The following is a 17,447-nucleotide window of genomic DNA, read 5'->3' on the forward strand; positions in this document are numbered from 1 at the left end:
GGCGGCGGGGCCGTGCCGGGGCCCGGAGCGGGGCGGGACTCGGGCTGACACCCCCTCCCCTCGCCGGGGTGGGCGCGGTGGGCCCGGACGCACAGAGAGAGGGGCTGGGCTGCGCTCGGGGCTCTCTCCGCGGTTTGACAGCGTGCCTTAGTGATGTTGCTGCAAACCGAGTAGGAATAATTGAGATTTTCAGTAAGCGGGTGCTAAAGGCTGCTCTGTTGTGACCAATTCGTTGGCATAAATGTCCTGAGAAAAGAAACGGAGAGCAAGGATAGGAAATCAGATAGAAGCAAGTTTAAGGTAATAAATCAGGTGCCTTGCCAGGGTCTTGTAATGCTGAGTGGGCGTAAAGCCGTGTGAAGTTCAGTGTTAAGTGAAAAGTCACAGCTATCTGGAAAAATAATTGTATTTCTATGTACACACTGATATATTTTGCCGTTTAGAAAGGACATTTGGAGGGTAGGTATTTCTGTGAAAACGTTATGCTCTGCCGCTGTGAAACAGACAAATAAAACCTTGCAAACTAGCTAAGACAAGGTACGCTCAATAACATCATAAAAAGAATCACCCCATAAACAGTGTTTTCTGTATGTCAGTATGTTCTGGTTCCCCATCATGGAAAGCAGACTGAAATTGGAGAGTCAGGGACGACGGGGGATCAGGAATGGTTTCAGAATAAAGGAGGACCAAGTAGATTAGGACTTGCATCATCTCTTTGAAGCAGTTCACTAACATCTTCATATCCTTTTTTAGAATGATAATAAACAAAAAGAGAAAAGACATTCATGAGGAGCCTGTACAGAAGAAGAAAAAGGTGAAGACTGTCATTAAAATTGAGGAAGATGTTAAAACTGTCATTAAAACTGAGGACAATGGCCGTCTCAAGGAAAAAAAGAAGAGCAGGAAAAAGGAAAATTTAAAAGATGAGTGCTTACACAAACTGCAACCAAAGAATAATAAGAAAAACAAGAAGAAGAAAGATGGCTCTGAATTACTCAGGGAAGATCATTTAGAAAGCTTTGTGAATAGAAAAGGTCATCTGGATTTACAGCTTCAAGAGGAATCAGAGGAACAAATTAAAATCTTCAAAAAGAAGAAAAAAAAAGTCCATTGTCATTTCTCCTTGGAGAATAATGAGAGTAGTGATGTGGAGATTTCAAATCATCACACAGATGGTACTAAGAAAAATGAATTATCTTTTAAAAAAAAGAGGAAGAATACTGCTTTGGATTTGGAATTGGATGGTGAGGTAACAAAGAAAAAAAAGAGGAAGTGCAGTTTTTCATTAGAGGACATCCAGGACAGTGAACAAAGGCAGTCTGCAAAAGTCTGTAAAAACACCCACAAATACACTTCACAGAAAGCAGTTTTTATGGGTGAGGACTATGACACAGATAATGCCCAGAATGGTGGGGAGAGTTATGTAAGAAAGAAGAAAAATAAAAAGAAAGATAAGTCTGACTGCTTTTTACCACAGGCAGATAATGAGGACAACATGCATCGAGTTCCTGGTAGCCCCACTGCATTAAGTGACTCTAGAAAAAGGAAGAAACATAATTCCTGGGAATTTACATGGACAAGCAGAGAGGAAGAGGACAAAATTAAGAACTTTGGGTGTATCAAAGAGAGGAAGAAGAAGAAAAAAAAAGCTGTTTCTTCCTCAACCTGTGAAGATAAGCAAGACTGCAGGCACAGCATTCCTGATAAGCATCTCCCAGCACAGCAAGAAGTTGAGCTTGAGGAAGAAGAGCTGTCTGGAAAGAAACTCAGGAAGAATTTCAAGTATAATAATGAAGTCAGTAAGAAGAAAAAGAAGAAGATTAAGAAAAAGGAAAAGGAAACAACATACTCAGAAGTTTCTTCAAACAATGACAGTGCTTCTAAAAGCCAAAAAATACTACTAGAAAACAATGGGAAGAACAAAGAGAGTGAAATGGAGCGAGCTGAGTGTGTGGATGGGGCATTATGCAATAGTAATCGTGTGCTGTGTGACAGAAAAAGGAAAGAAAGGAAAAAAATGCCACCGCAGGACTCAGCTGAAGAGCCAGGTTCAAAAGCACATGCGAAAAAGATCAAGACAGAATCCCCGTGGAACGAGTCAGTGGTGAGTTGTGGAGAGGAGGGCAGCTTTGCACCCTCCTGCTGAGGAACTGGAAGCCTTTGGGGCAGTTCCCTGCTTTGCAGGGTACTCTGCTCTTGGTGACATTGAGGTCACTGAGGGTCCCCCTGGGTGTGGGGAGGCAGGATCAGCTGGTCTGTTTCACATTCAGCGTGGCACAGCCCACAGGGTGTCACACTCTGCATGGCACAGCTCACAGGGTGGCACATTCAGCATGGCACAGCCCACAGATGGCACACCGTGCATGGCACAGCTCACAGGACATCCTGAGCTGGGAGGGACCCACTGGGATCAGCCAGCCCAGCTCCTAAAGGAAGGGCCCATAGAGGGGTCCAACTCCAGCTGAGCTGCTCCTGTGACACCTGGGGAGGCACTGATGCCTGCTGCTGTCATCACACAGTGTTTCAGCTGTGAAAATGTAAATACTACAGCTAGCAGCAAGTATTGGCCCCAAAATAGAGTGGGTTTGTACAGTCATAAATGCTCAGTTGCTCTTAGCAAAGTGGCAACACTCTCCATAAAACAGGAGCTGAATACCTTGTCATTTACCCTGGCAGCAGGAGTTCATCTGACTGTTAGAGTTTCCTCAAGCTTTGCTGCTGTCACTGCTGGAGTTATGTAATGTTAGGAATAAAGGGGAAAGTTAGCTAAAACCTGTTGACTAATTCCAACAAAACTTCAGAGAAAATCCTAGGAATGCTAAGTGTAGACTGGGCCAAGAGCATTGAAATACAAATTCTGATAGAAAGGTACTAAAGACCTAAAGAGGCAGTTTTAATTAAAACAATAAATCTATGCAGGAAAATAAGTAGATGTAAGAACTGTGTAAATTATAACTGAGGGTAACTGGGATTGTATCCTGACTGACTGGTCAGGAAATCCCATCCCTGAAACTTGCAGTACTTGCCATTTCTGAGGTAAAATGATCATGATGAAATATTTGAAATACAGATTTTTTTTCTTTATCTGATCAAAGTTATATTTTAAAGCTAAGGGTGTCAAAAGTTAGTACCTAAATGCCCAACTTCTGTTGTTATCATTGGGAGTTAAGCTGTGAGATGCTCAGAAAATCAATAGGTATCTATCTGTATATGTAGCTGCTTAAACTTAACTTTGAAACCAGCACATTGCAAGTTCCTGGGAGGTTGTTTTTATTTCTGTGGGTGATGGGAAGCTGCCCTCCAGTTGCTTTCTATCAAGAATTTGGAATATTTGGCTTATTAAAATGTCAAGCACTAGTTAAGAAGGTATCACTGGAGATTTTTGCACGTTTGCTTTGTCATGCACTCAGATGTGGTTTCCTCAAGTTCTATGGAAACCTGGCAGCTGCCTGGTGTCTAGTGCTAATAATTGAATTTAGATGCATGTGGAGACCCAGATACAGCTTTTTTTCACAGGGGTTTGTGAGGGGAGTGTGTGTGCTTATCAGTCATGAGGTGAGCAGATGTTTGGAGCTTTCAAGTTGGATTTCTCCTTCTGACCTTTCAAAAGGACAGGGCGGTTTTATTGCAGGATATATTTTCTAATTAAATTGGCATTGCCTTTTTGAGATTGTTGGACATTATTTGGATTTTGCAGCTGCTTATATTGTGTAAGGGCAAGATAAGCCCTACAATGACATGTAAACTTTCATGACCAGTTAATATGGAAACCACAGCAAATACCTTGCAAACTTGAGGAGAAGGGAGTAGTGTGATGCATGTTTTGTTCCTCTTTCCCATAGGCAGCTCCTTTAATAATAAGAAACTACTCAAAAGAAAATCTGACGATTGAGAGGTCTGGGTTAATCAGTTCTAGTGAGTTCCTAGTTCCTGCCAGGCCAAAAGACACTGCACTAATAATAATAATGTGGCTGATAATGTGGTCTTGCATTTAACTGTGCCACAGTCCTGAAATGTTTTAATTTACAGCATGTCACACAAGGCTCTGCATGCCTTAAAAATCATGGGCTTGCCCTGCAAGTAAAAGAGCAGGTTTTAAAGACAATGTGGAGTGATACCCAGTTAATATCAGTGCTTGGTGTTTTTCTGGTGGGATGCCATTGCAGTCAGCTGGGGCAGTGAGGAGGATGAGCATTCAGTTCACTGCTTTGATGTTGCTTGCCAGCAGACAGCAGAACCCCACCACATGTGAGTGTGCTCCTTTTCCATGAAGTTGGAGGCAGCTTGGCAGCCCTCCATGGGGTAGTTTTTTCCACTCAGTAGCCCTCAGCAGGTCAGCACCGTGCTGGGAGTGAGCAGGGATGGGGCTGCTCCCTCCTTCCAGCTAAAAGGAAAAAAATCTGCTGCAGTTGTTTGCAGAGTCTTGTCAGGACCGTTTACCTGCTTGTTTTAATAGATCTGAAAAGACAGTACCAGGCCATCTAGAAGTAAATTGAGGGTTGGTTTTGGTTTCTTCTTTTCTTCCAAGAGCACAAGCTCTCCCTCCTGCAGACAGTGTTCTCCCATTTTTAATAGTGCATGTACTTGTGTGTGTGTGAAAGCAGGGTATGAAAGGTAGCTTTGGAAAATGAGGTAAATCACTGATAGCTTTTAATAGAACTAAAGCCTCAAAAAAGTAACAGCAGGTTCTGCTGACAGAAGTATGTTACAAATCTTTTCCTTGTCATTTCCCTGGCTGTTTCATGCTTGGTTTATTATGTTAGCTGTATCAATAAATCTCCCCTTTGGCCACTTTTTCCAGGCTGGTCTAAAGCTTATGGCTCTCATTTACCATTATCCTGTACTTATGACTTACCCTGTTGTACTGGATGCCCAAAAAGCTTCTCCTGATTACAAATTTGGGAGAGAAAGGCTGGGGGCACTGGTTTAGGGATGCCACTCACTGGGAGCAGAGGCTGCAGAAGGGCTGCACTTTGGAGATGTGATCAGGATCTGGTTGTGCGTGGGCTCTGCCCAGATTTACCTCCTGCCATCCAGACATCCATTCCTTCTGGAGCTGCTGTCTCTTCCATCAGCTCCCTGTTCCTTGCTCTCAGATGTGGCATCAGGTGCTGCTGGCTGCCATTGCAGGGGACAGTTCCTGTGTGAGCTCTGCCTCTCCTGGCACCTTCATCCACAAGGGAGCACAGTGCAGCTGCTCTTGATTGGCTTTTGTGCATTTGTGTCAGAGAGACCTTTAGTTATTTTACCTCCAATTTCGATTTTTGTTTAACTTTCACTGTCTCTGTGCCTTTCTTCAAGTATGAATTTAAGCTTTCACAGAGTGGTTTAATTTGAAATTACTCTGCCTGCAAACATTACTGTGCATGCCAGTGTTGTTGGCAGGTCCCTAATAATGTGTAAATCCAAAAATCATTTCTCTTGATTAAAAGAAAAAAAATCTCTGTGAGGTTTTTCCATAGGAATACACAGATTTAATTGGCATTTTCATCTTAGAGCTGACTATTTCTTCTTGCCCCTGAACAGTACTACTGATTGCTTACTTTTTAAACTACTTTTGTGGTAAGAGCTGTGTAAATTCTAATTAATCAGAATGGATAAAATTCATACAAGCTTTTTTCCTGTTTTACAGGAACATCTAGATGGTGTAATTATTGTGAAGGAAAAGAAAGGAAACTGTGATGAAATTAACATAGACAAGGTATGCTTTGTCCTAACCGAGTAAGATCTATAGCAAATCAGCATTTAAAATATGCATAGGAATTGATACAAAAAAAATGCTTTGTTGCTTATCTTTGCCTAAATTTCCCTCAATAAAGCTCTGCTTAAAATGTGCTTTACATGTGGGTTAAGTCCAAAATGTACAGTCAATGTCAGAACTAATTAACTTACTAAGTTAAAGACATTTCTTTGCCTCTCATCAATGCAGGCAGTTAGAAAATTAGACTGACTTGATACAGCAAAGCACTCATTTAACAGACACTAAAAATTGCAGTTCTCATGTTGAGTGTATGAAAGGATCCCACGCACCTTTTAATTTTCCTTGCAAAATTCTGAAGATAACGAATTATTCTGTTTTTCTCTTACTATTTCATTGTGAATTAACTGTCATTTAACACACTGGACACAGAGTCTTATGCTGCATGTGTCATTTTCTGCACACTAGGTGAGGCGGCAGGCCCTGCAAGAAGAAATTGACAGAGAATCTGGCAAAACCAAGGCTCTCAGTTCCAAAGTGGGACAGGTGATGTATGAGTTTAGACCTCAGCCTCATGGAAATACTGTGTTCCAGGGCAGGTTCCTGTAAAAACCGCTGTGCTCCTTTTGTATGTGGCTCGTGTACAGCAGTGTTCCTTCTACTGCAGATTGCAGGTCATGCTATAGAACAGCTTGGTTCAGTGCCCAGAGTCTGAGAGCTGAGCACTGAACTCCTTGCCACTGCACAGTGCTCCAGTTCCCATCATCACTCCTCAAAAAGAACATTTTCTCTGGTTCCTCTGGAGAATGAGCCATCAGAAATTGCTACAGAAGCATTTTCTGCTTACTGTGAAATAGATTTTTGGGCAGCAGTCACTGAAGTGTTTCTGATTTCTTACCTGCAAGACTTTGAACACTTTCAGCAACAGGAACACACATGGAAAGGTAAAGGGATGGCAGCTGTTAACACAGGTGTGTGATGTTCAGAGTCAGTCCTCTCATGGCTTCTGCATCTTCCCCCACCTCTTTGGAGGGTGATTCCTGATTCTTTGCTTTTGTATCCTACTCATCTGGCTCCTGACACATTCCCAGTAAGGTTGTTGAAGCTTGCTGCAGTGTTTAGCCAGGGGTAAGAAGACTGAGGTGGAGAGAAAGCTTTGCTAAGTAATTCAGGCTTCTGTTGTTTTGCAGGACTGCCAGAATGCCTAGAAAGCTGGAATATGCCTCAAACAAATGGCAGAAACAGCTCCTGTAGATCTAACATAGTGGGAGGGAGTCTCATAGCTCTGGAACTACAACTGTCTAATAGTCTCCGGAGTCATTGAGAAAAATGACATCCTTGGCAGGAGATCTCAGTTCTTTGGCACTGATCTGTTTCTGTTTAGTAGTATGCAGAAGAATAGAAGCTGTGAAAACTAATTCATCAGCTCCACAAAGTGAGCTGGAAATGCTTCAGCAGAAGCTGTGTGTAGTGCCTGCCAGCAGCTCACTTAAAAACAGAGTTTTGACAAGCCATAATTATATCTGCATCAGTGCAGATGTCTCCCATTGCAAAGGGATATTTATTTATCTGTGTCTTGTGTGTATCTGGATGTGTGTGCATGTGTCTGTGTCACAGACTGGCTTGTGCACTAACTTGCAAGGTCAAAAGGCTGAAGTATTATGGGTAGCTTTCTTTCATACCAGGTATTCTGGCCTGTGATAGTGAATGATACTCCAGCCTTGCTTTTTTTTTACCTCAAACCCCTGCTGTAGCTTTCCTGCAGTTGTGTAGCATGCTGTGTGTGATGTTGGCTGTCTGCTGGAGAAGGACTGTTTCATGCAACTGTTCTGGAAGGATTTCAGGCTGACATAAACATACCACTGAATTCACATTTTTTTCCTTTGATGTAGCCAGCTTAATCTGTTTAATTAATAATCAGACATTCTGCCATTTAATATCATGCCCAATTTTAAAGAAAAAATTCTGAGTAAACTGCCAAAAATATTTATAAGTAACTGCATAGCTATAGCTCAGGAGTCAAATACAGTCTTGAATAATGAAGCCTGTTCTTAGGTAAGCCAAAAGTTCATGAACTCTGTAAATCCTATGGTGTATCTGGGGTTTTCCACAAACAGCTGAAATCTCATTTTAGCTGGATATTGCCTCCTCAGAAAGGGGCCAGAATCTACAGCCAGAAGAAAAATCCTGAAGGGGTGAAGTAGTTTAGAGAGGGCAGTTAAATGCAAATACAGTAAATACAAAGAACCCAGCAAACTGCAGGGGAGGGGAGGCTTTAAGAGAATTAGACTTGGTCCTGTTGACAGGGGAGGCCCTCTGGTTGTGCACCCTTGTAATATTAATTGTAATTAGTAGGATGAGAATGTAAATATTACTTAAAGCTTATAAGCCAGATTGAACAGTGTCCACAACTAACAAACACTGCTGAAAACAGCAGCTCCCTAACCAGGCAGTGGGAGAATGAAAAGATAACCCTACAAAGTGACAGTGTAAGAGGAGTAAGTCTGACAGTTTTCCTAGAATAAGAGATGCTGTCTGGCTCTTGGAGCTGGGTAAAGAGAGAGCAGAAAGCCAGGGACAGAGGGAAAGGAGCTTCTCCAAGGGCATTAACCCCTGGCTCCAGGTGAAATGGCTGAAATGCTGAAGGTGCACTCGGGCAGAGTCAGGTCAGTCTGGTACCACATCCCTGGAGAGGTTCTGCCCATGGAATAACAGCTCCCAGCTCTGTGCCCCTGTCAGGCTTCTGTGTTCTGTTCTCATGGTACACAGCCAGAAATTGTCTTCCTTGGTCTTGCTATCTCCTAATTTTAGTGTTAACTTTGTTTTGCCTCACAGGAAATGAACCTTGGACAGTGGAGTACAGCTACTTTTAAAAGTTCTGAGGAACAAAATAAGTTTTTTAGACTGTTGGGTGGTTTTAAAAAGGGTTCTGTGCCTATCCAAAGTTCTTCAGCAACTCCAAACAAACCAAACATGGCTCTGAACCAGCAAGGGGAGGAGAAGTTACAGCAGGCTCTGAAGATGGAGTTTGATAAAGCAATGGACTTCAAGCAACACAGAGGAATTGGTCTTGGATTTCAGCCTAATGCCAACAAAAAAGGATACATAGACAAACATGCATCTAGATGTATAAAATTTGAAGATTAAAACTCAGAAGTAATAAAGAGAGGAAAATTTCTTTTTGCCTTCTACATTTTTTTACTTGAAATAAAATATCAAAATGCCGATGAAATTTCGTTTATGAAGTCCTTGAAGTTCAAGTTTTCAGCTACATTTATCAGTGGAGCTGAGTCCTCACTTCATCCAAACAGTAAGTTTTTGAAACCTTTATTAAGTTCTGCAAGGCAAGAGACAGCCTCCTTCAAAGACTGAAGATGTGCGCCATGCCTGCAATTAGTTGAAATTCAGTAATTTTTAAAAAAATGCTGATTTAATAAACTTACTTTTATCTATATCATAAGTGATTCCAAAGGATTTTATTGTTCTGTAAAATCTTCACATTTTTTACACCCAGTGGTACAAAATGATGGTGCTTTACTTTGAAGACACATTAGTGGTGTGCTCTCAAATTTGATGAGGGCAAACTTTAACTCAGAAAGTAATTCTTAAAAATCTGACATCTTCCTTATAATAACAGATAGCATTGAACATCCTCTATATTTGATCTATGCTCTCGCAATTGGATTTTCAATCAGCAGCTGTTACCTAAAAATGGAAGTATAAGCATTTTGGAGAGTAGCAACAATAGAACTACTACATTTCTTTATCTTTTAAGACAGCTTCACTTTTCCACAATAGTTTCCTGTAATGGACTGCTCTACCTGAAAGCATCTGCCTCCAACAGAAAACACACTTAACAGCACTGGGTTCTGATGCATTTTGGGCAACTCTTGAGAGGAAGTAAAAATTATGCTGAGACTCCATCTTAAGGAGTTGCCATGAATCCATTCCTGTATCTGGGAAGAGGGAGATGCTCCTCCTGCAGGATCTAAACTTCTTGGAGAAAACCTTCTCCTTTAAAGTGCATTTAAATCACCCCTACCTCAACATGAGGCTGATCTGCATCAGTGCTCTCAGTGTTCAGCACCAGCTCCCACCAGCCCCTCTAGGTTTTAGCTCTTGTTTTACTGGAATTCAGGTAGTTAAGGTTCTGTTTTCTCTTCTGGTTTGAAACAAATGCTGAATTCAAGCCCTCAGCTATTTGTCTGGCAAGGAGGGAAAAAACCCACTAAACAAAAGTAGAAATATTAGATCTCAACATGGCTTCTTACCATGGGGTATAAGGGGTGAGAGTGAAATTTTATTAGAAATAATAACAGTATGTGTGACTAAATTCCAGAAGGGTAAGGTGATAGATTTGTATACACAAACTCCCCCAGAACACACAGATGAACTGCAAGTTGTTTTATTCAGTGATAGTACTTTGCAAATATAGAGGACTTTGCATAATTTCCATTTTCCTTTGCAACACTTAGATTCCTTCCATTTTACAAAACACCACTGGACTAAAATGAAAACATAAACATGTCTGTGTAAATGTATAGTAGAAATTAGAGCAGTAACACCTCAGCCATTGTTCTCTGCTACTGGAACCAGCCAGGCAAATGCTGGCAGCATCCCAAAGCAGAGAGACAACTCGGTGTTCTATTGAAATGCTGCTTTCTGCAGAGGAGAATGAGTATTCTGCAAGAGGGATGAAGTTTTGAGGCTGTGAACTCATTTCTACAGATTATCTTCCTTTTTTGTTAAAGTTACAACAGATTAGATCTCAAAAGGCTTTTGCAACCATAGAGGTTCAAGATAACTGTTTACTGAATGTAAATCAGCATTTAAAAAAACAATGCTATGGTAAAACTGGATACAGCTACTCAGGTTAAATTATTGCACTCAGAACAGTTTTACCTTTGCTGTGCCCAAGTAAATGTGTCTCACCAAGGAAAGTCACAATACACTGAGCTCCTGCAGTGAGTGTGGATCAGTGATTTCTGGCCTTGCTTCCCTGCTCCCTTGTGCAGGTGACTCCCTGGAAGAGGCACCCATCAGGTCCTGGACTGCAGAGGAAGCCGGAGGGCCAAGTCTGTGAAATGACTCATTTCAGGTTGTTTGCTCCTCCTCTTGATGTATTCCAGGGTTTTCACCTAGATTTGAAAAGAAAGGTATTTGGAGATTTTCAGTGTCTCATTTCATAGCCATCAGTTCATCTTTGTGAAGATGTTTTACATCATGCTCATTATCATGTACATGTTTCTTAAAGGCTCTCAAATGCCACTTTACAAGCTTTCACCAAACAGTTCCTCCACAAAATGAAAATGCAGTATTTCTCTTAAAGCTAGTTTTCTAGTAGTTAAGAACAACCAACACTTTCAGGTTCCTTAATGCTTGTCATACTATTAAAATTCTAGAAATATACAGACCACTTGAAATAAGACAAGTTGCTTGTTCATTAAGAAGCATTTAGAAAAATAACTTGTTGGCATTTTAAGATAATTTTATTTTTTTAAATAGTAGCTTGTGAAGAGATGAGGTTTATTCAGTTCGAGAAAATGTTGAAATGTTGCCTTTTCCCAAATAAAGATTGGAAAAGATATTAAGAACTAAAAAACTCTCTGCATTTTCTGTCTCCTTCCCTTTCCATAGTCTTGGTGTCAGCAAAGCCATGCTTCTGAGCAAGATTCCAGAGATTGACTGAGAGCTGGTTCAGTCTGTTGTTCCGTAGGTCCCCATGAGCCAGAATGGTGTTAAAGAAATAGAGAGCCAGCTGGCTCTGCCTCTTCAGGGTCTAGCATGAAAACAAAAATATTCCCATGTTCATGTACACTCATCCCAAAATACCCAGCTTAACCTCACCAGCCTCTCTGAACCCTCAGGAGTTCAAAGGGTGTCCCTTTGTGACACACAGCAAGAGTTGCAGACATAAAGATACAGTCAGGGTTTTCATACTCCATTCAAAATGCAGCAAACAGCACTAGCTGTAAATCAACATAAGCTGCTGTAAATAAAATAATTACTCAGGACTCCTACATCTCATCCCACTTTTGCACAGCACAGAATGTAGGTCTGACACACTTATAACTCCAGACTCCCTACAACTGCATAGAAATCACCCTCCCACCAACCAACCTTGCACTTAGAGCACCCTATCTATAAATTTTTAGAGATCACTGTCATCAATCTAAATTAATGCAACTTCAGGCTTTATTCCCCCCCAGTCTATTCTACTTTTATTTATTTCTTTAACCAAAGATGTTTTTTCCCTGCAATTCTTTCACTGAAACTCTCGTGATATGAACACATTTGCACCATTTTTGTAGCTACTTCCCCTAAATTTGCTGAGGAAGGACCTTAAGGAGCATAAGAGCAGTTTTCCCCTCACACAAAGCAGAGAGGATTCACTGTTCTCTTGACCAGAAACAGCTTGAACTTTACAGAACTGTCCAGAACTAAAAATTTCCATTCCAGCACTGTCACACAAATGAAGCATTCTCTAATATTGTGAAAAGACCACACTGTGTTAACAATAAGATGCATTGTTCTCTTCCAAGTTGCCATTTTGGTGAAAGGATTTTATTGTGAGAAAAATTTATTTTCCTTTATAGCTTTTAAAGGAAATGAACCAATAAAAACACAAAATCATTAGAGCCTTGTTCATTTAAATGAGCAGCAAAGAAGATGAATAATAAAAGGTCACCAACACTGAAGCAATCCAAATACCACAGTGATTTTATGACCAGCTTTACTTTAGCACAATTAGAGATCTCTGACAATATTCTCATCACTTCTATTTCCTCAGCAACAACAGCTTCCTCAAACAACTATTCTTACAAAGCAATTTTTATCTAAATCTCTCCATGACTTGGACTCAACAAAGCAAAACAAATGGTCCCTCTTTGTAAATAAGGATGGACAGAGAAGCAAATCCAAGGCTGCAGAGGCAAAGGCAGGCCAAGCACCTGTATCTATGCTGCTTAGCCTTAAATCCAGTTGTCTGTGCAACAACAGCCTCAGTGAAGTAACACAGGGTCTCCCTACTCAAAGCATGCTTGAAAAGAGAAAACAAACAAAAAAAGGCCTTTCAGAAACCATGGATTCCAAGCACTACAAACATTCCTACCCACAAATTCCATACAGGAGTGAGATGCAAAAAAATCCCTAATATACAACCCACATTCCTGAAAACTGTTTAAATTTCCTTCCAAGACCTGGAACACTGGACATTCTTAGCTGTGCTAGAATGGTTGTTTCTGCTGCTGCTGTTCTGAAAAAGAATTGCTGTTCCCTGAGGTGATGTGTACAATCACCTCAGATGTAGAGGATCTGAGCAAAGGATAATTTCATCTTCCATCTCTGCCATTGCTCAAGGAAGGACAAACAGGATAGCAAAAGCAGAGAAAAGGCTAAACTTAGCACAGTGTCCTCCCAATATGTATCACTTAACACATTCTGTATTGGCAAACACTCTGGGCTACTGTGCAAATAGCCCATCTAAAAAATTCCATCCAATCAATCACACCCTGCCCTCCCATGCCAGGCCAGCAGCCACAGGGTTGCTATCAATAGCAGCCATCCAGTAAGGGCTGCCTGGGAAGCTGTCCATTCTCAGAAACAGGTACATTAACAGAACAGTGAGTTCTCATTATTTCAGCAAACATCAGTCACCTGCCTTTCACATACAATCCATTAAGCTAGATTTGATCCCTCAGAGCCTCTGAATTCCAATCAAGAAATCCAATAAGCAGCCTAGAGTTTTCTTTATTTTATATTGAACAGATATACTAAACTCAGAGTAAAGACAAAACAACTATTTCCTCCCTCTGTACCTCTCTCCTGACATCATCTCAGTGCCTGGGATCTGACACTTTTATAATTATAGGTGGCTTTCATTGTATTTTCCCCCGTAATAAACTAACTGTGAATTTTCACTTTGCTCATTACAGAATTGGACATCATTAGGTGTCCACCACAAGCCTGCCTATGTGATGGTCTCACTTTCTAAACAAGTTAAAATATCCAATTTCCTTTTCTTATGAGGTTCCTGAAGCTTTTGAAAAGACCAAGTCCTGGTCAAAGCTGTTCTGTTGCTTCAACCCCAAATTACTTTTGGTTTTGTATTGACTCAAGCTGAGTGAGAACATACCTCCTCCTTTCCCAGGGTTTTCAGGTGATCCAGGATCTGTGACACCACTGTCTCACTCAGTTTATTAATTTCAGCCAGGAACTTGGAGTCTCCACCATAGAGAGCATCATTGGAATCAACTGCAGAGATGAATTCAAGCTTAGGTCTGGCTAAAGAGCTGTACATTTATTTGCTATTGGAAACATCATATATCGATAGGAGACCGCATTTGGAAGTCATAAAATGACCCTCCTCCATGAAACACACACAGAACTGTTTTTAAGTGCCTACCACTTGGTTGCCTACCATGTCCTTTTGATTTTAAGAGCAAAACACTGAGAAGAATCTTTCAGCTTAAAGCCAGTCCTGTATTCCTGGATGCAGCCAGGCTCACAAATATCTCCTAGACTCAATGTGAAGCAACAGATTATGTCAATTTTCAGGTTTTCCACAGACAGATACCCTGCTTCCATCACTTTAGAAGAGTATGGCCATCATCTACAATGGCAGCAGCAGTGGGCCAAACAATTTGTGTTTTATTTAGTAAAAATAACCAGATTTTCAAAAGAACTGCCTTTTTTTCCCCTTTAAAATAAACCCATTATTACCTCAAAGTGATGGATAGAAATTCAAGAAGTGTATTTTTAGTTTCAAAGACCTTAAAGGATTCTCAGGAGGGAGAGAGCCCAAGTTTTTACAGCTTATATAATTGTGATTTTAAACATGTCTTCTGCCCTAATTTATTTATGTTCTATTAAGAAGTAGGGTAAAAGAAATTTTTAGGCTTAAATATATTCTAGGTAAATCAGAAAGCACTAAAGATAAAAGATAATCCCCTGTTTCCAAGTAAACTTCATTTCAATAAGCTAAGGTACAAGGTCCACCTGGAAAAAACTCCCATTGCCCTACTACAGGGGGAAAATGACTAATTTATATTTCCATGCTTCTCTCCATTAAAATCTAATTTATTTAGACTTCTCATCTTGGGATTATGCAGCTATTTTGGTCATCTAGAAAATGGAGTGAAAGAAAAAGCTAAAGCACACTTCCTTACAGAATTTGAACAGCAGATTTACTACAGAGTAGCACTTCCACTGACAGCTGTTTTCTGTGCAATAACTGCAAGAGGTGTTTTGTCATGGGTGGTAAATCTGACAGATTATTCACCAGAACTGCAGAACACCTTCCAGCCTTCCCCTCTGTGAAAGTGTGCAACAAAGTCAAACCATCAGGCCTCTCTGACTCATTAATCTTCAGGATGCTTTAAAGAATTTTAATTTATTACTCTACCTTAATTTAGTAATCTATAATCAGAAGGAAAATATGCAAATTTTATAGCATATATCGAAATATTCCAAAAATTATTACCAAAAAAAAATGACAGCTATTTTTCAAAAAGTAAAATCTTTAGAATTTTCTAGCTATTCTGAATATTTTTGTAAGTTACTGCAATTTCCAGAACCCAAAGCCTGCCTTCAAAGCAGCAAATACATCATTTAAATAATGAAGACTAGGCTTTACATTCTGAAAACTGGAGTTGTTAATAAATGTGGATAAACACCAATGATAAGTATAAATCAAGTTGATGCTTTAGACTTAAAACCCTTCATATGCATAATCTTTACTTGAAAAGTTCACATTTATAAGCATTTGCACCAACACCACCAGAAGCAAATTAAGTAACCCACTCTGCCCAGATTCACTTTAAAGAACAGACTGCACCTGTCCAGAAGCCAACTCCTGGATTATTCTAAGTTACAATACCTGGAACTGGATAGACAAATAATCCATCCTGTGAGACTGATTACCACTGGTCTTCATTAACTGGCTGTGGTAATAAGATAATACTACAGAAGCCCTGGTGGAATGCAAGGAGCCAGAACCCCCTAAGGTATTACCTTTGTCTACATGGTAGATAAATGCTTCTTGAGTCATTGCAGACAGCAGATGCAAAACATTGGTATAAATCCTGATTTTGTCATCACTGTTATCCTCCCAAGTGTAATCCTGGATCACATTCAGTAATCCTCGCACAAGGAACAACACTCCTTGTTCTGGATGGTCCTACAGAGAAGAAAAAAGACAGGTCAAAACCAACAGCACAACCCCTGAACAAAAATAGGATTGTTTGCAGTCATTCAGTGGTGGAGAGTCACAGTTTGAGCTCTATAAAAGCAGACCTACAATATAATTAAAGCTGACAGCTACTTTTCTTAAGTGTGCTTCCTGCAAATCCTTTGAATTTTTTTCCAGTTTCCATCTAAAATGCCCATTTGACCCATAAGCAGAACACGATCCAGGCAGCCTCCACAGACAAACTTTGAAATGCTTTGTTTTGTAGTCATGGGGGAGCAGTACAAAATTAATTGTCAGCTTCTTAACAGCTAAGCCTCTAAAATTAAACACTGGGTAGATTTCATTATTAAAATGGTATCAGTAAGCTGTAGTGTATTACTCATATAATTATGAGTTTCAGAAGAACTCCTACACTGGGAAGTCAGTTACAGACAATCAACAATCTTTTCACATGAAATGAAAAGAAAGACACTGCTTTACATAAGCTGGGAGTTGTTACAAGCAGCTTTATACTGCACCAGGCTAATTCCAGCTGGCAGTTGGAGCAGTGGCACCAACACACACAGGACAAATCACAGCCCACTGGGGACACTTCCTTTGGATCTTCTGTAAATAGGGAACAGAGTTAGGGAAGCTAATTTCTGAATGCTGGCATCTTGTTGCAAGTTATTTTTCATTAGTGAATCTGAGAGGTTGTTTCATTCCCTTCTTCCATCACCTGCTAATGATCCCACTCACTGCACAGCCTTCCCCTGCAGTCAGTGACAGCAGTGACATCCCAGGGACAGCTTCCCCTTCCCTCCACGTGTCTGAACAGGGGACACCCTGCCACTGCAACAGCTCTGACAGCAAGGATGGGAACAGCACCACACTGAGTGCTGCTTCACCAAACAGGCAAAGGAAAAAGGAAGGAGAAAACCATAAGGGAGGTTTCAGTGAGGAGGAAAAACTCACTCACTCCAAGAACAAATGAATATACAGGTAATTTACAATTTCCCCTAGTCTTTTAGATATAACTGAAAATATTGGAGAGAAAATTACATCTCTCTCTAAATGCGACAGTTAGTTAAAAACGGGAAGGGTGTAGAATGGTAGTACTTTGTGAAATATTCATTTGAAGAGGAAAGTTATGCCAAAACACATCTTCTAATTATTGTTTTCACTCCAATGATTAAGCAACCTATACCAAAGTAACTGAAACTAATAGGAACTAGAGCTCTATATTTCCCCCCTCCTCACATATTAGTGTTTTTTGAATACTTAGCTAATACACCAGTAAATGATGTTTACATAATTAAATGATGGTGAGATTTCACTATACCCCAAATCCACCTGTAGTGAGAGGTGTTGCTGAGAGTGCAGTGCTGTACCTCCACCTCCACACAGTTGTTCTGCCTCCCCATTTTGCATTGGGGTGAGTGATTTTGCAGAACAGTTCATCTTGTCACAGAAAACTAATCTCTGCATTTCCCACTCCAGAAGCCCAATCTATCCTAAATTTTTAAACAGGAAAGTCAAAATAGTCTATAGTAACCTGTGTGCTACTCACACACACTCCAC

The 17,447-nt window shown here is 40.5% G+C and overlaps 2 protein-coding genes across 3 annotated transcripts in view; one reads left to right on the forward strand and one right to left on the reverse strand.

Annotated features, from left to right (window-relative positions):
• The first annotated feature begins 181 nt into the window (after window positions 1-181).
• KNOP1 (lysine rich nucleolar protein 1) lies at window positions 182-9,158 on the forward strand. 2 transcript variants are annotated; one of them, XM_005420488.2, is made up of 4 exons: window positions 754-2,104; window positions 5,633-5,701; window positions 6,167-6,244; window positions 8,534-9,158. In XM_005420488.2, exons 1-4 carry the CDS (start codon window positions 755-757, stop codon window positions 8,843-8,845), a joined length of 1,809 nt encoding a protein of 602 aa, XP_005420545.1. In that variant the 5' UTR covers window position 754; the 3' UTR covers window positions 8,846-9,158. The 2 variants fall into 2 exon arrangements, with proteins under 2 accessions (XP_030912365.1, XP_005420545.1); XM_031056505.1 differs by lacking the exons at window positions 5,633-5,701; window positions 6,167-6,244 and adding an exon at window positions 182-300.
• A 63-nt stretch (window positions 9,159-9,221) lies between these two features.
• VPS35L (VPS35 endosomal protein sorting factor like) overlaps window positions 9,222-17,447 on the reverse strand; it is a 44,392-nt gene continuing 36,166 nt past the window's right edge. Inside the window, exons 29-32 of the mRNA XM_031056504.1 lie at window positions 15,710-15,875; window positions 13,833-13,951; window positions 11,331-11,477; window positions 9,222-10,836 (exon numbers count right to left, since the gene is read on the reverse strand). Of these exons, the coding sequence (XP_030912364.1) occupies window positions 10,738-10,836; window positions 11,331-11,477; window positions 13,833-13,951; window positions 15,710-15,875 (531 nt within the window). The 3' untranslated portion in view covers window positions 9,222-10,737. The remainder of the gene's footprint in view (window positions 10,837-11,330; window positions 11,478-13,832; window positions 13,952-15,709; window positions 15,876-17,447) is intronic.

This window comes from Geospiza fortis, unplaced genomic scaffold (genome assembly GCF_000277835.1).
Source record: "Geospiza fortis unplaced genomic scaffold, GeoFor_1.0 scaffold237, whole genome shotgun sequence".
Lineage (NCBI taxonomy): Eukaryota > Metazoa > Chordata > Aves > Passeriformes > Thraupidae > Geospiza > Geospiza fortis.